The sequence below is a fragment of the Hemiscyllium ocellatum genome, chromosome 17 (assembly GCF_020745735.1).
Source record: "Hemiscyllium ocellatum isolate sHemOce1 chromosome 17, sHemOce1.pat.X.cur, whole genome shotgun sequence".
NCBI classification, from domain to species: domain Eukaryota; kingdom Metazoa; phylum Chordata; class Chondrichthyes; order Orectolobiformes; family Hemiscylliidae; genus Hemiscyllium; species Hemiscyllium ocellatum.
The window spans coordinates 31303853-31322685 of NC_083417.1; the positions used below are offsets into that span (position 1 = coordinate 31303853).

Genomic DNA, 18833 nt, shown 5'->3' on the forward strand with positions numbered 1-18833 from the left:
AGGCAACATCCTGGTAAACCTCTTCTGCACCCATTCCAGTGCCTCCACATCCTTCCTATAGCATGGTGACCAAAACTGCACACAATACTCCAGATGCGGCCGCACCAGAGTCTTATACAACTGCAACATAACCTCAGGACTCCGGAAATCAATTCCTCTACCAATAAAAGCCAGTACGCCATATGCCTTCTTCACAGCACTATTTACCTGGGTGGCAACTTTCAGAGATCTGTATACATGGACACCAAGATCCCTCTGCTCATCCACACTACCAAGTATCTGACCATTAGCCCAGTATCCCATCTTCTTTTTAATCTTACCAAAGTGAATCACTTCACACTTACCTACATTGAACACCATTTGCCACCTTTCTGCCCAGCTCTACAGCTTATCTATATCCCGCTGTAACCTGCCACATCCTTCCTCACTGTCAACAACTCCACCGACTTTCGTATCATGCGCAAACCTGCTCACCCAACCTTCTAGCCCCTCCTCCAGGTCATTTATAAAAATGACCAACAGCAATGGTCCCAAAACAGATCCTTGCGGAACACTGCTAGTAACTGCACTCCAAGATGAACCTTTACCAACAACTACTACCCTCTGTCTTCTTCCAGCCAGCCAATTCCTAATTCAAACCTCTAACGTACCCTCAATGCCATACCTCCGTATTTTTTGCAGTAGCCTACCATGGCCTTATCAAATGCCTTACTAAAATCCATTAACACCACATCTACCGCTTTACCCTTAGTCACCTTCTCAAAGAATTCAATAAGGTTTGTGAGGCATGACCTGCCCTTCACAAAACCATGCTGACTATTCTTGATCACATTGTTCTTATCCAAATGTTCATAAATCCTTTCCCTTACAGTTCTCTCTAAGACTTTGCCCACAACAGAAGTGAGACTCACCGGCCTATAGTTACTAGGGTTATCCCTACTCCCCTTCTTGAACAAGGGAACCACATTTGCTATCCTCCAGTCTTCTGGCACTATTCCTGTAGACAACGGGGACATAAAAAATCAAGGCCAATGGCTCTACAATCTCCTCCCTTGCTTCCCAGAGAATCCTAGGATAAATGCCATCAGGCCCAGGGAACTTATCTATTTTCACCCTTTCCAGAATTTCCAAAACCTCTTCCCTACATACCTCAAAGCCATCCATTCTAATTAATTGTGACTCAATATTCACATCAGCAACAATGTCCTGTTCCTGAGTGAATACTGACGAAAGGTATTCATTCAGAGTCTCCCCAATCTCTTCAGCCTCCACACGCAACTTCCCACTTCTATCCTTGACTGGATGTATTCCTACCCTAGTCATTCTTTTATTCCTGACATACCTATAGAAAGCCTTTGGGTTTTCCCTAATCCTACCAACCAAGGACTTTTCATGCCCCCTCCTTGCTGCTCTTAGCTCTCTCTTTAGATCCTTCCTGGCTACCTTATAACTCTCAATTGCCCCAACTGAACCTTCACGCCTCATCTTGACATAGGCCGCCTCTTCCCTTTAACAAGGGATTCCAATTTCTTATTAAACCATGGCTCCCTCACACGACCCTTTCCTCCCTGCCTGACAGGTACATACTTATCAAGGACACTCAATAGTTGCTCCTTGAACATATCGATTGCACCCTTCCCTTGAAGCCTACTTTTCCGAGCCAAGCATCCTAAGTCATGCCTCACCGCATCATAATTTCCCTGCCCCCAGCTATAACTCTTGCCCTGCAGTGCACACTTATCCCTCTCCATCACTAGAGTAAAAGTCACCGAATTGTGGTCACTGTCCCCAAAGTGCTCACCTATCTCCAATTCTAACACCTGGCCTGGTTCGTTACCCAGGACCAAATCCAGTATGGCCTCACCTCTTGTTGGCCTGTCTACATATTGTGTCAGGAAACCCTCCTGCACACATTGGACAAACACCGACCCATCTAACGTACTCGAGGTATAGCTTTCCCAGTCAATATCTGGAAAGTTAAAGTCCTCCATAACAACCACCCTATTACTTTCACTCTTCTCCTGAATCATCCTCGCAATCCTTTCTTCTACGTCTCTAGGACTATTAGGAGGCCTGTAGAAAACTCCTAACAGGGTGACCTCACCTTTCCTATTTCTAAGCTCAGCCCAAACTACCTCAGATGGCGAGTCTTCATCCATCGTCCTTTCCACTGCTGTAATACTATCTTTGACAAGCAATGCCACACCTCCCCCTCTTTTACCCCCACCTCTGACCTTACTAAAACATTGAAACCTTGGAACCTGCAACAGCCATTCCTGTCCCTGTTCTACCCATATCTCCGTGATAGCCACAACATCGAAATCCCAGGTACCAACCCACGCTGCAAGTTCACCTACCTTATTTCGTATACTTCTCGCATTGAAGTATACACACTTCAAGCCACCTTCCTGTTTACAGGCACCCTTTTTTGAGATTGATATTACAATCAATATATTGATAATATTGATATATTAATATTGATATATTACACTGATGGCCACTTCTAGCATCTCCTCATATCTACCACCTCTGCCAAAGTAAGGATTGTTTAAGATAAACAATCTTTTGCTTATCACACTGGGTAAAAAATGAGGTCTGCAGATGCTGGAGATCACAGCTGCAAATGTGTTGCTGGTCAAAGCACAGCAGGCCAGGCAGCATCTCAGGAATAGAGAATTCGACGTTTCGAGCATAAGCCCTTCATCAGGAATGGACTGATGAAGGGCTTATGCTCGAAACGTCGAATTCTCTATTCCTGAGATGCTGCCTGGCCTGCTGTGCTTTGACCAGCAACACATTTGCAGCTGTTATCACACTAGGTGGCATGGTGGCTCAGTGGTTAGCTCTACTGCCTCACAGTGCCAGGGACTCAGGTTCAATTCCATGCTCAGGCAACTGTCTGTGTGGGTTTTGCACATTCTCCCCATATCTGCATGGGATTCCTCTGGTGCTCTGGTTTCTTCCCACAGTCCAAAGATTTGCAGGTTCAGTGAATTGGCTATGCTAAATTGCCCATAGTGTCCAGGGATGTGTAGGTTGGGTGCATTAGTCAGGGGAAATGTTCAGTAATAGGGTTAGGGAAGGGCTCTGGGTATGATACTCTTCGAAGGGTCAGTGTGGACTTGTTGGACTAAAGAGCCTGTTTCCATTCTGTAGGGTTTCTATGAAATGTCTAAGATACATCCTTACCGCCAAAGCTCTTTTGGCTGTACAATACCTAAGATCTATCTAATGATCAATTACAGGATACATCATTATAGGTTCCTTACAGAAGGGGAATTTAGTTCATAGGATGGTTCATTGCATGGTAACTACATTACTAATCAGGTAAAATTACTAAGACTCTCAGGAATTGTGTAAAATACATGTACTCCCTGCAAAGGTTCATGTGAATTCCTTGTTTGCCCTCAAAGACTATGTGTGACATCAGAAAACTGGGTGGAGCTAATGCAACTTCAACATTAACACTTTCAGCAACGACAGTGTGATTTGTACACAACTTGTATGCTACTCACACCCACTTCAATCTCAGCAGCACCATCCAACATTTTCTTTGCATTTCTTCACCTCCTCACATTTCTGCATGATCCTAGTCCATTTACAAAGTACATTTGGGTTAGTCACCTTCACTAAATACTGTGCGTCTATAAGGTGAATTTTTGACTTTATTCACGCAGAGATTTATTCCCAGATGCAGAGGTGCAAGCCAACGAGATAATTAGTACATCTGTGTCCTTCCTAGTCAGAGATGGAGAGACTGAGAATTCACAGTTTAAAATATCTCTGAGATAGCTCCTGACTTTATTTCATCAAAGATTGAACTTAAAATGTTGTCAAAACTTTGTCTTTATCAGAATGCAGATCAAAAGTCATTGGAAATATGAAGGCAATGCCTCAGAGGGGTTCATACTTTCTGATGGTGTACGTTCATACAGTCACCTAGCTGAGGAAATGCTTGCACCTCACTAGGTCCAGTTTCAGATTGGTGAGTCCTGTACTCGAGATTCAGGTCAGGATACAATCCTCTACAAAAGGTTGCTGACCTGGATATGAATGCTGAAATCTGGGAAGCTATATTTGAGAAAGAAAATGCTAAAGATGCTGCAGCAACATTGAAAAATAAAGGTGAGCATTACACACAAAGAGAATAGAGCAGATTCATTGAATAGCTATGTCTGGCAAGATTGTCTGTCATGGAAAAGTGACAACATCGATAGAGTTACCAGTGCCACTCGCTGAAGTTCATAAAATGTGCTCAATAAATGGTGGTCTTTATTTTCTTTCCTTCCCATTCTCAACTCACTGAAAAAATGTTTAAACTATTAATCCTTCATACATCAATCTGCTTGAGATCACCAGCAATTCCTTATTCACACGACAAATACCATTCACCCCAAACACCAAGCAACTGCCTTACACAACTCAATGAAAATTACAAACGGCAAAATATTGGGAAGTCAGAAATTGATAAATAGAATTGCAGAAGTCCTCAGCAGGTTGAAGTCCATTCACGGAGAGAGGTAGAATGAGTATTTCATGCCTTACGCCAGAAGCGGAAAAAGTTAGAGATCCAACAGTTTTTGAGGAGAACTGAGCATGTGAAGAGGAGCAGGTAAGTAAGACCAAAAATGAAGGTTATTAGGCACAGACTATTCAGAAACATGGGGACAGTAGTTCTGAACATGGTCAGGGAGAGAAATTACAGCCTCTAGTAATTTCCTGTTTCCAGCCTTCTTTCACCCTGAAGCCTCCCCCACACTGCCATGATATTAAGGTGTGATAGCTGATGATTTGCAATTATCACTTTGTGATATTGATAGTAGCTTCCAAAGCGTAAATGTGGGATACAAGAACACAGTTTTTTATAGCTCCTGGTGTTTGCATTTGCACATTAAAATCACAGGCCATTGCATGTCTCGGCTGAAGCTAAGCAATTTGAATGTATTCTCTCATGAATCATGCTGCAAGGGGACAGAGCTCAGTAAGGTGAAAATTGAGAACATTACAACATGAAGTCACACGCCCATAACACATCGGACTATAACAACTGGGAACAGGTATATGCAATTCAGCTCCTTGAGCCTACCCTAGTGATGACATCATGAGCATGTCCTTTAAGAGTTTTTCACATATCTGCTGTTTAAGAGTACATTCACCTTCTTGCAAAGAAAATAAATCCCAATCAGATAACATTGCACTTAAGCGCATATTGTCCAATCAAGAACTAACCAGACATATATAAACAGAGTTAACAGATTAGTAATTCAAACTTTGATATAGTGTTTTGGAAACTTGACTGCTCATACTGACCCAATATTCATATACCCATCTGCAGAGGTATGTGTTATTCTTGATTGCTCTTGGCTGACAATTTGGTTGTTTTGCCTTTAGTTACTGTCCCTCAGCATCCTCGCACAGTCATTATCATCAGGGCTCTCTTCTTCATTGCCTGCATGAGTGATTGATGGATTGAACACTGATCTGAGCTGCCTTCTATTTAATTGCAATGTAACCTTATGACCTGAGCTGATGGTACATTTTAGGAACTTTTACTGGCAACCAGGTACGTGTGACTGGATTTCTGATTATCTCACTGTCAGGTGTATAATTGTGGTAGATGGTTGATTGTGTATCTGTTTCATTCTTCTCTGACACAGAAGGGGGAAGTCCTGTAGCTGTTTCATTCTCACTACTGTGGGTGTGGTTTTAACCTCATGAATGGTTACAACGCTGAGATCTGTGCATAGAGGTGGTCCTGCTACTGTTAGACCATTGGCATCTATCAGTTAGAAGATTTCATTTTGGCGCTGCGGTATGATTGCGCCACTGAACAAAGACGATGATCCATGACATGCCAAGAGAAAATGACTGATTCTTTTTTGAAAAGTGACAATTTCATGCAGTTGCCACTGTGCCCTTTCTGTTTTACTAAAGAATTCAGCTGTGCTTTCCTGAGAGAAGATTCTAGTCAGGGCTCCCTCAGAATGTGGAACCATGCTTCCATTCTGACTGTACTTTTGCTGTGCAGATTTGTCAGAAGAAGATGAGCTATGTTTCCTTTTGACAGCTGTCAGTTTTATTGTCCATGCCCATCTCCCGCCTTGCAAATGTGGTGGTGAGCTGCCTTCTTCAATCCATTTGCTCAAGGTGGACCCACAATGCCCTAGGGAGGAAATTCCAGGATTTTTACCTAGTGACAGGGAAGCAACAGAGATATATTTTCAAGTCAGGCTGGTGCGGGGCTTGGAGGTACTTGCAGTTGATGGTATTCCCATGTACCTGTTGCCCTTATCCTTCTTATATTGAATATTTCTGCACTAATGGAGGGTAGAGTGAAATGCCTTGTTGGTGCTTCTTCAGATGGTCCAGACTCTGACATTGCAGAGGTGTGCTCTGTGGGGTTGGGAAAGATAGCATAGGGCTGAAGGCATTTTCCCTTCTGGCTTGGATTGTGAGTGGGATCTGCAAACTGCAGAGAAGAACCTAAAGATTTGTTAGTGTCACAAAGTACTACCCTAACCCAAGACTCTGGGACTTGCTATTTAATTGGGAGTAGCTGCTTGGAGATTTTTCATGAGATGACTGCAGATATCCCACACATGCACCCATTCCCTTATTGTACAGTTGACTCAGCAAACTGCTCTTCAAATACCATGGACACTCTAGTTCCAGGCATACCGCTCCCTTCTTGTTGTGATGAAAGGCGAATGACTGGTGATGTGTAAGCTGCTGACTCTTGGTGCTTTTTCTCTGTTTAAATGTGATGGTTGGCAGATGGCACTGTGTTGCAAATACAAAATGGGTAGGCACAGTGAAGAGGCATGAGGTTTGTGATAGAGGTGCCCAGCAGCCAATCTTGTGAATAACATTCCTGTGCAATGGCAATGCCTTACAATGCCAACTTGTACTCATAACAGCATGATGCATTGAGTAGACAATGGCAATTACTCTGCCAGTATGCAAGAGATCTCTTTGTGTCATTGCCCACCTCAGAGTGCCATGGGCACTGATTTCCACATCAATCTTAATCTAGGCCACCTTGGTGATGTGGGACAGCCTCCTGGTCCCATCCCTTAAAACGAGGACCTCCCTTTGTTCATGAACTGAGCAGTGGCACTGCTTTTTGCAGGTTATGTGACATGTTGAGAAGTGGTGGGGTTGATAAGCAAAGACAAAAATAGTTCTGAGGAAGGGTCACTGGATCCGAAACGTTAACTCTGATTTGTCTCCACACATACTACCAGATCTGCTGAGCTTTTTCAGCAATTTCTATTTTTGTCTTGGATTTCCAGCATCCACAGTCCTTTCAGTTTTGATAAGCAAGGGTTAGATGAATGCTCTTAGATTCAGACAGTGAAATGGTGAGCATTTTAAATAGAGTGTCTGGAAGTTGGAGCCTGGAATTTCCCAGTAGGAGAAAGAACTTCCTAATCACCCCTACTGAAATGTGGCGTTTTCCCATGTGTGTATATGTAACGTGTTTAAAAGAATGTAATCTTCTGTGGAAACCTGCATTACCCCAACACCGACAAGCAGAAGTCCCTTCCACCTTTTATGCTTACTTCCATAATTACTTGAGAAATGAAAATTGCACCCAGTCTCTCCCTCTCACACACATTCTCTCTTTCATTTATCTGCAGAGATCTGATCCTGTAATCAAAACCCTTGAAACCCTGACATGCAGAGGCTCAGCAAAGCTACAGCTGATGCTGAGGCTTGTGGTTGCTCTTAGTCATAGTCCTCTTGCTTCATGTGTCTCGAATTTAAGCAAAATGCCGCTCAAGCGTGTAAATTCTGGTGCTGATCACCAATAAAAAGTATGCACCTTTTTGCAGTTTAGGTCTTTGTGGTTTATTCGTGTCGATTCTCAAATTGACAGTCAGATCTAGAACCTTAAGTACAATAACAACACATCAGCAGCTTAATGCTCTGAAATGCAAGTTTTTCATATTTGTGGTTACAAATGTCACAGGACTAATAATCTGATCTAGATCATTCCTTGTATTTTCACTTCTAGATGGCATAAATTGCCATGATTACCTTTGAACAGAATTTATAGTTACTGTGCCAAAAGCTAATGAATTTAAAAGCTGAGAGGTTAAAGTTTCATCTTATCTTACAGATATAAAATGTAAGAAAGAAAACAGGAAGTTCAACTAAAATCGTATCTGAGCCACAGCTATCAGCAGTAAAGAAAATGTGGGTTTTTCTTTTCCTTTTGTGTGTTGATACAATCTGTTCTGCAGATCAATATAGAAAACGGGCAGAGGCATTAATGAAAGAAACTCCTCTAATAGATGGGTGAGTGCAGTGAAATTTAACATGAAATTTTACAAGTTTCAAATGTAAACTTCCTCAAAAGTGATCAAGCTGTCATATATGAAGATAATAAGATGCATTTGGTTGGCTGTAGCTTTCAAGAAATGTTTTGCTCATCTGACATAACGCTGGCTTTCTTTCTTGATATATGTGCTTGAAATGGATGAGGAAAAATTCTAGTACTAATTAGTTACACCTTTGAGTGTCCTCACCTATCTTCAATGGTCAGTGCTTTATTAGGAGAGGTTATATGTCCGCTCTCCTCTGTGCTTGGAGAAGCTGTGATCTATATGGTGGAAATGTAGACCTCACTGGCTGAATTTCTCAGGGCCAAGCTTGGTTTGATTTTGGTTTTATTGTCACATGTACTCAAATATAAAAGTACAGGTGTACAATAAAAAGTATATAATGTTGCCACACTGTTGTTACAGAATATTAAGAACAAGATAGATAGAAGGGACAAAGTTAGAAATTGAACATTGTAGTAACTTTAGAGTAAAACATGCAAAATAAGTTGAAAATTACGCATTGCAGACCTTAGCCTTAAGTAGAAAATAAAGGAATAAAGCTGAAAGTTCAAACATCAGTGTTTCTTAAGTGCTTAGCCACGGTGGGACCACATTTTGAAGAATCACCTCGAGACTGGAAGTCCACACTGGGCCGAGAGACCACCACACCAGGCTGAGATTGCAATGTACTGCCGAGAGACCGCTGCACTGGACCGACAGACTGCCACACCACACCAAGAGGCCGAAACACCAGGCCAAGAGATCACCACACTGGGTTGAGAGACTGCCACACCGGGCTGAGAGACCACTATACTGGGCCTAGAGACTGCCACACTGGGCAGTGACTGCAATGTACTACCAAGAGACTGCTACACTAGACAGACTGCCACAGCATGCTGAAAGGCCGAAATACCAGGCTGAGAGACCACCACACGGGGCCGAGAGACCGCCACATTGGGCCGAGAGACTGCCACACCGGGCCGAGAGTCTGCTATGTACTGCTGAGAGACTGCCACACTAGGCCTAGAGACCACCACACCAGCTGACAGCTTGCTGGGCCAGGTCGAAAGTCCGGCTCGCCGGGCCGGGAGGCTGCCATGCCAGACTGAGAGACCACCATGGAAAATCATTTATAATTCAAATAACACGAATGCCTTTGTCTATTGGGATTATTTTTGCTCCAGGTAGAGAATTTCCAATTCATTTTCCTGTCTCTCCCAGATGTTAAGAAGCATAAGATTGGCATGATCAAAATCAAGAGGTGCCACTGATTTGTTTTTGCCTTGCTGTCCAGCTTGATTTTTGAGATTACTTCAATCCAGTTGGCAGAGATGTTCCCAGAAACAGACAGGAGGCTGGATTAGACATTTAGGGTCATGGAATGTAGGTAAAACCCCATTTGTATTTATGTCTCAGTCTCTCTGCTGGCACTCACCAAACAAAGACAGAAGAAATTGGTGCAAGTCACTTCCAGCAACAATTAGAAGGATCTGCAACTGCAGTCAGAGCGACCTGGATTCTGTTTTGGGAGATATTAACACAGAAGTGTTTTTGGGAGTTGCATTTTATGGGCTTTCAAGTGGGTAGCATGGTGGCATAGTGGTTAGCACTACTGCCTCACAGCGCCAGAGATCTGGGTTTAATTCTAGCCTCAGGCGACTGACTATGTGGAGTTTGCACATTCTCCCCGTGTCTGTGTGGGTTTCCTCCGGGTGCTCTGGTTTCCTCCCACAGTCTAAAAATGTGCAGGTTAGGTGAATTGGCCATGCTAAATTGCCCATAGTGTTAGGGCAGGGGTAAACGTAGGGGAATGGGTCTGGGTGGGTTGCGCTTCAGCGGGTCGGTGTGGACTTGTTGGGCCGAAGGGTCTGTTTCCACACTGTAAGTAATCTAATCTAAAAAATATATGGATTTTGGTGCCACAAGTCAGCACACATGTTGCTCTCTGCTCCAATCCCCTGCCTGTTTTCTGCTGAGGATGCTGACACGTCACCCCTTAATGCAGCTGCTCCAGACTCTTGAAAATCAAAAATAAACACACAAGATTCTGCTGCTGGAGATATAAAACCAAAACAGAAACTATAGGAGAAACGCAGCAAGCCTAGCAATATCTATGCAGAGAGAGGAATAGTGTTAAAATTTCAAGTCCAACATGACTCTTCTTTTGAGCTGAACAGAGGTGGAAAAGTGATGAGACTGCTGTGGTTAGTGAACGGCTGGAGGCAAGTGGAACAAAAGTGAAAGACAGATGGTGGTTAGAGGGTGAGGGAGATTAAAGGTCACGGGGACGTAGAGGTTTCTCTGTCCTGCCTCCCTCATGTTTCTCCTGCTCATACAGATCGCTGTCATTCTCTCACTCTCTCTCCTGCCACCTCAATGTCCCTCCCTGCTCACATAGACCTCTCTCTCTCTCTCTCTCTCCCCCCTTCCACCTCAGTGTCCCTCCCTGCTCATACAGACTTCTCTCTCTCTCCTACCACCTCAATGTTCCTCCCTGCTTACATGTCCAGCATTCTTGGTTTGTCATTTAACAACTCCTTGCTTGACATTTTGATGAAAGTGTTGACTTTTTTCTACCTGTTCATTGGTGAGTTGATGTCTTACTTCCTCTTGGTATCCTGATTACCTGAGTTGTGTTGTACTTTCTGCCATTAAGTAGCTCTGCAGGTAACTTCATTGCCAGCCTTGAGAGTGTCTTATTGTTGCTCTGAGCTAATGTCCAGGTTTTCCTTTGCCACTTGGGACTATATAAGGACCCTCTATTTTTGTTGAATAGACAGTTACAGAATCCCTACAGTGCAGGAACAAGCCATTCACCTCCAACAAGTCCACACTAACTCTCCAAAGAACATCCCACCCAGACACACACCCCTACCTGACCCTACATTTCCCATGACAAACCCACCCAACCTGATCCGCCTAACCGGTGCATCTTTGGATTGTGGGAGGAAACCCATGCAGACACAGGGAGAATGTACAAATTCCACTCACACAGTCACCTGAGGCTGGATTCAAACCTAGGTCCCTAGTGCTGTGAGGCAGCAGTGCTAACCACTGAGCCACCATATCATGTACTTCTATGAAGATGTAGCCACTTGAGTAATGTGGGAATGAGGTTATAATGGTAAACTCATACCGTTCAGAAAATTTTTAAACTCTCTAGAGATTAATTTGGTTCTACTGTTACATACATTTTCAGGAACCCTCCCTCAGCAATCAGAACTTATATTGTAGATTGTAGAAGCTGTTAACTTTCAAATTTTTAATGCATGGGAACTTTAAATAATACTCAATACTGTCATTCAAAACCATTCTTGATTATTTTGAGAATTGGTCAGCACTAACATTAACCATGGACTAGGTGATTCTTTCTGCTGTGTATTTCTACACATTCAACAACACTGCACAGAGAAAATATTTCTCTGATGTGATGCATGTCCAGTACAGAGTTAATGTGTCTTTCCATTCCCATGCAGTCTTCATGTATCTACTGAAGAAGTTCTTCCTATATTGTTTTAAGACCATAAGACATAGGAGTGGAAGTAAGGCCATTCGGCCCATCGAGTCCACTCCGCCATTCAATCATGGCTGATGGGCATTTCAACTCCACTTACCAACGTTCTCCCCGTAGCCCTTAATTCCTCAAGACAACAAGAATCTATCAATCTCTGCCTTGAAGACACTTAGCGTCCCGGCCTCCACTGCACTCCGTGGCAATGAATTCCACAGGCTCACCACCCTCTGGCTGAAGAAATGTCTCCGCATTTCTGTTCTGAATTGACCCCCTCTAATTCTAAGGCTGTGTCCACGTGTCCTAGTCTCCTCGCCTAACGGAAACAATTTCCTAGCGTCCACCCTTTCCAATCCATGTATTATCTTGTACATCTCTATTTAGTCTCCCCTTAATCTTCTAAACTCCAATGAATACAATCCCAGGATCCTCAGCCGTTCATCATATGTTAGACCTACCATTCCAGGGATCATCCGTGTGAATCTCCGCTGGACATGTTCCAGTGCCAGTATGTCCTTCCTGAGGTGTGGGGACCAAAACTGGACACAGTACTCCAAATGGGGCCTAACCAGAGCTTTATAAAGTCTCAGTAGCACAACGGTGCTTTTATATTCCAACCCTCAGGTACAGTGATTCTGGATTAGACCAACACAATATCATCTTCAAGCAAGGTGCCACCTCTGATTGGGCAATATTGTAGTATTACTGGTTGTGTTAGTTGCACCTAATCAGGCTATCTGTGGATCTCAAGTTGAGAGTACACCAGTAACTCTACACCCTTGTTGATCTCATTACATTGCTAAGTGATGGATCTTTACAGCTCGATCTTTTATTTCTTGGTTTTCTCGTGATGACAGATAGAGTTTCAGAGCTTGCGTTTCAGAGTCAGATCATAGCTTTGAATGCCACAGAAGTAACCTGTATAATCTTGCTGATGCTTTCCACCAATTTTTGTTTTAGAACGAACCCAGTCAATAATGGTTGCTGTCCACCATGACATTCTCCCATAGACTTGTCTCTTTCTAAATTGGCACATTTGGTTTAAACTGCTTTACAGCCAACAGCCACAAGAATCAATTGACTAGTTTTATCAGTAAGTGCTGTGAGTAGAACAAAGACTGTGAGCCACCTGAGTCGTAATGGGAGCAGTTTTATGTTCAACCCTGTCAAAGTTTTTCAAAAAGACCTCTTGGAGAAAAAAAGAGATCACAACATTTGCTAAGGAAAACAGAAAAAAGATGAAGACATAATAGCCAGATATCAACATCTGCAAGCATTGGATACTTTACCTGTACTTGTGCTCTGTAGTCAGGACCCTAAAAGCAAGCAAATTGTGTAGCGTGTGAGCTCTTGCACCCATCTGAAGCTGTCCTGTGTTCAAAAATCACTGCAAGTCACAGTATGTTAGGACACTGGGAGGAATCACCAGCACAAGAAATCTAATTCCAGAGATGCAACCAGAGGCTATGATAGGAGTTTACAAACAAGAAGCATGTATAGCATGCTAGTAGCAGTAACAGGAAGTGTATCCGAGACCTGCATTGGTGCAAGCAAGAATATGAGGTTCGCAATAACAGAGACCAGGGCAAAGGTTCAGAGTGTATACTGTGAGCTGTACAGGTTCATTGCGAACGTGACACAGCGTGTGAACAAAATGAAACAGTTAGAAGCCTGTGCAGTGACTGAAGAAAGCTGGCAAAGACACTCAAAACCAAAGTCAACATGGGCCAGCCAGCTGGGTCAACATTCTGAGAGTCTACCTATAGCATATGGACCACAGTGTTTCAAGAAGGCAGTTCATACCATCTTCTCAAAGTCACAAGCTAACAAAAGTGCTAGCCAGAAAGTGACATCCCAGTTTGAATAAAAAATCCAAGCAGTCTCTGGATTGTGAATGGATCCTTCTCTGGAGTTTGTTCACAAGTTGATTTGTACACAAGTCAAAAGACAATGCAGGGTGATGTAAAGCAGCTGTTCATAAGTACAGGAAATGTTCATACGTCAAGCTTTCATGGGATCGCATTCAAAAAGTATAAGTGTTTGTAAGTTGGATTGTAAATTGAGGCCCACTGCATTCTATATTTGGGGAGGCAAGGGCCTAGTGATATTATTGCTAGATTGTTAATCCAGAAACTCAGCAGTTTTGGGGACCTGGGTTCAAATGCCACCATGCAAGGTAATGGAAGTTGAAGTCAATGAAAAATCTGGAATTAAAGGTCTAATGATGACCACAAAAACATTGTTGATTGTCAGAAAAACCTACCTGGTTTACTTATGTCCTTTAGGGAAGAAAATGTGCTATTCTTACCTAGTTTGGCCTACACGTGACTCCAGACCCACAGCAACATGGTTGACTCTCATCTGCCCTCTGGGCAATTATGTATGAGCAATAAATGCTGGCCTAGCCAGAGACACCCACATCCATGAGTGAATATAATTATACCAGTCAGAATGCTGAAGGACATGTATCTGGATAATTGACATTAATACAATATAGAATTGCAAAAATTGGATGCATATATTGGCATTAGAACATTGAAAATGAAATGTAGCTATGGTAATTCTGCATGAAATTTATTTTACCTGGTGAGCATGAACAGACCAGCAATTACAAGATTACCATTGTGTACAAAGTCATAAGATCACAAATGTACCAAACACAATAGTATAGGTCAAAAGTAATCACGAGTCAATCCAGAACTTACAACAAATATATACAGACAGATTCAACATCACAGGAAACCTCAAAGTCGATTTCTTTGCACTTCAGAGAAGTGCAATTCCATCAACTGGAAAGTGCAGTGTTCACATACAAGATAAGCTTAAGAGTTAGCTGAATGATACAGAGTATTATTCATCATGCCCATCAGCATACAGACTGGAGCAGTTTGATTACATATGCGCTACAGAAAAATGGCAAAATCGTTTGGACCCAAAAAATCTAAATCTGTCTTTAATGATGTGTCTGCACAAAATTCCAACATTAGAGGAGTTGAGTCCCAAATTAGTCAGCTCACTTGACAAAGGAATCTCAATAAATCACTATTTTGGAATACTATTGGAAGATATTGCTTCCAGCCGCCATTTTTCTGTCTATCCATTAGCCAGGATTTGCTCTAGCGGTCTGTGAATAGAATTACAGAAGATATGTCTGGATGTGTCTGTTTTGCTGATGATGTTGCCATGATGGGCATAACTCAAAAAGAGCACAACTAAAACCTATACACAGTAATGCAGCAGCTCATCATGAAGGATTCAGCTTCAACAGCAGCAAGTGATGGATGGATATCGGTCAGAACAACCTCCTTTGTTCTTTTGTCCAAATTACAAGATCCATCCTGACAAAACTGAAGAGTGCAACACATGCCTAGTGCTCCAAGTCAAAGACAACCTGAGGAGATACCTTGCATTTTTGACTTACCAGCACTTTACACACCAATTGTTTTTGATAAAGTATCATTGTTAGGAAACCTCTTAAGGAAAGGCATCTCATATGTATGGGCAGAAGGACCATCAATATGTATTTGATTCACTCAAACAAGCTTTGTCAGCATACTGCATACTACACACATCTTACTATGATTGAAGGAACAAGATTCTTGAAGTTGATTCATCACAGAAAAGGTCAGGAATGTGTATCATACAAGGTGGCAAGCCAATTGGTTTCAGACCCAAAGGTTCACACTCCAATTGTTCCAATATAGTGTATGACACATTTGCTTTGGTATTTGTAATTGCACGCATCCATATGCATTTGTTTGGCAAACCGTTCCATTTGGAAACCAATCATGAACCATTGGAAGTGATAGAGTGTGAACCACCGACAAATGCACCATATAGATTAAAATAGTTTCTGGTAAAGGTACACTGAAACAATTTCAATATATTCTACAAGCCTGATATTTGACCAAGACAACTACTTTGGACATACTGAGCAGATTCCCAAATCTGACTAAGAATGCAAGACGTTTCACCAAACTTACAACTAGACAGTTAGCTTATCATAGTGAGATGGTCTGACATTGCATGAGAAGGGCCAGATACTGGTTTTGACCATATACAGTAACTATGAACTAGGTACCTCACGAGGCATATCTTTTAAAGAGAAACAGGTGCTTGAACTCACAGCTCTTCACCAAGATATGTTATCACAGTTACATGAGGGGCACATGGCGTAGAGCAAACAAGGCACCTGGATGAGACTACTGTATATTGGTCAGTATTCAACAAGTACATCACAAATACAGTAAGATGTGAGGAATGTGAGAGTCACCTAGCACATCAATACAAGGAACCTCTACATCCTCATGAAATTCTGTCATTCCCTCAATCTAAAATTGCAACATATTTCTTTACCACACATAGTGGAAAATTTTCTGCTAATCATTGATTAGCCTATTTCCGACTCTGATCAACTTTAAAAAAACCTGTTTACTTGAGATGATTTCTGTGCTAGAGATTCCCGCACAGGGGCCTTCTGTTATAAATCTGTCTTGGGAATCCACAAAACCAGTAGTGAAGCAAATTAACCTGGAAACGCCACCTCTTCAGCTGCACTCAGTGAGCTTTGCTTTCAGATTTAAATGTCCAGCCGCACAGGCAGTCATTTTGATAGCTCTTATGAAAGGGTAAATAGGTATGTGCAGTTAAAGGTGCTAGGTGGGTAAGGGGTGTTTGTACCAGGTGGGTAAGGAGTATTTGTGCCTGAGGGTGAGGGTGGTTATGTTCCAGGTGGGTAAGGGGTTTTTATGCCAGGTAGATAAGGGCTGTTTTGTGTACCAACTCCAAATACAAAAGGTCTTCTTTGACTTCAAGTGGGTGAGGGGTGTTTGTACCAAGTGGGTGAGGAGTGTTTATGCCAGATAGGTGAGTATGGTTGTGTGTCAGATGGGTAAAGGTAGTTGTGTGCCAGATGGGTGAGGATGGCTGTGTGTCAGGTGAGTTAGGGGTGTTGTGTGCCTGGTGGGTGAGACGTGTTTGTACTAGGTGGGTAAGGGGTGCAGTGTGCGTGGTGGGTGAAAGGTGTTTGTGCAAGGTGGGTGAGGGGTGTTGTGTGCCTGGTGGGTGAGAGGTGTTTGTACTAGGTGGGTAAGGGGTGCAGTGTGCGTGGTGGGTGAAAGGTGTTTGTGCCAGGTGGGTGAGGGGTGTTGTGTGCCTGGTGGGTGAGAGGTGTTTGTACCAGATGGGCGAAGGGTACTTATGTCAGGTGAGTGCTGAGTAAATGAATGAGCATCTAGGAGATTGTCAGGTAGGAGGGTCCTAAGGATTGGTCCAGGGAATAGGGTAGGTCTCAGGGTGGCTTGGGTTGGAGCGTGAAAAAGAAGGGAAGGTGCAGGGGCTGCTTCTAGCAGTTGGCCTTGTGTATGTTTCCAAGTGCAGCAATGTCAGGGACTTGAAATGCCACATTCTCTGTTGCCTGTCATTTTGGAACACAGCTGCACATAAACAGAATGGAAATCTCACCATTTACCACCACTCCGTGTTGACCCTATATTGATCTATAAATTGCCACATATCAGCCAACGTGTGAGATGTCAGACAGCGATACGAACTTGAGAACCCACGCAGTCTCATTAGTGTTGTTAAGAAAGGCTAAATTCATATAGTTATTAGTCTGTCTCTTGGCTTATGTATTGGTGAGGTGCCAAATGAAATATAGAAAATAGGAGCAGGAGTAGGTCATTCAGCCCATCAAATCTGCTATGTTATTCAGTATGTTCATGGCTGATCATCCAACTGTGTAGCACGTTCTTGTTTTCTTCCTGTACCCTATGATCCCTTTAGCCCTACAAACTATATCTAACTCCTGTTTGAAAACATTCAATGGTTTGAGGTTAGCTGCTTTCTGTGGAAGAGAATTACTCAGGCTCACCACTTTGTGGGTAAAGAAATTCATTCTCATTTCAATTTTAGTTAGCATTTTATAGGTTTCTATGAGATTCCCTCTCATTCTTGTAAATTCCAGTGAATAAAGTCCTGACTGATCAAGAGATCTTTTGCGGAGCTTTGGAAGGGCCCAGACATAAATAGGTTAGGTTGATTATTTTAAAAGCTTTTTGTAAAGCAAGACACAAATGCCAAGGAGCTGGGGGTCTTCCAGGAGGCTACAGGTGTCTTCCACCAGCTCAGAGGACAAGCCAAATCTCCTGAAACACAGCTTTTCTGATATCTCAAGGAAACTCAATCTCCTATCTCATGGGAGGTGGCTTCTACAAGCTGTACTCCACCTTATGCTCCCTCTTCTTTCTGATGTCCAGCTTCAGATTTTATCAGCGGCGGTTGCTAATGGTACTCCCCTCTGTGTTGTACAGCTCCAGGTCTGTCAACAGCAGCCTGATCATGTTGCTCCCTGTCCCACGCCCACTCGCAGACAGCTCAGGCAGCACCCATTCGTAATATGACAGCTCTAAAGTGTAGAAAGTAGTTCTGAGCAAAAGTAATGCGAACAAACCCTACCTTACGAATGGGTTCAAAAAAATAAGCAGCTTTGAGTATTCAGTATTAGTTGCAGAATTGGAATGAACTCTAGTCAGCATTCTAAATTATCACTGTGCTCATGTCTTGCTTGCAATGGCAGGCTTCAGGAAAGTTGTGGATCTGACATGAATGTTTAAGTGTGTAAAAAATGAATCCAGGTGAGTGATGAGCACACAGTAATAGGTAGATCTTATTACCTGAGAGGGTTGTCTATGGCCAGCCTCTTGCCCCCACGCTGAATATTGTTATAGATGGGTTTGAGGCAGCCTTGTGACGCAAGCACATTTTCCTGTGTTTAAAACACTAAACCCACACACTTCCTCATGTTGCAAACTTCCTTCTTTTTTTTTCAATTTGTAGAAATTAATTTAAAAGGACAGCCATTTGTACAATAAAATCATGGTTCATTCTCAGTACTTAATTTTTGGAATCTAATGAGGTGCTCAACATCTCAATGACATTAAAATATTTTTTAGTTTACATAGAAATTAAATGGTTTTGTGCTCTTGCTGATTTAT

At 42.6% G+C, this 18833-nt stretch overlaps 2 protein-coding genes across 2 annotated transcripts in view; one reads left to right on the forward strand and one right to left on the reverse strand.

Annotated features, from left to right (window-relative positions):
• sult5a1 (sulfotransferase family 5A, member 1) overlaps window positions 1-18546 on the reverse strand; it is an 85276-nt gene extending 66730 nt beyond the window's left edge. Inside the window, exon 1 of the mRNA XM_060838048.1 lies at window positions 18513-18546. The gene's annotated coding sequence lies outside the window, so the exon portion shown is untranslated. The remainder of the gene's footprint in view (window positions 1-18512) is intronic.
• Window positions 8238-18833, forward strand: part of dpep1 (dipeptidase 1) — a 46481-nt gene continuing 35885 nt past the window's right edge. Inside the window, exon 1 of the mRNA XM_060838046.1 lies at window positions 8238-8301. Coding sequence (XP_060694029.1) covers window positions 8276-8301 — 26 coding nt within the window. The 5' untranslated portion in view covers window positions 8238-8275. The remainder of the gene's footprint in view (window positions 8302-18833) is intronic.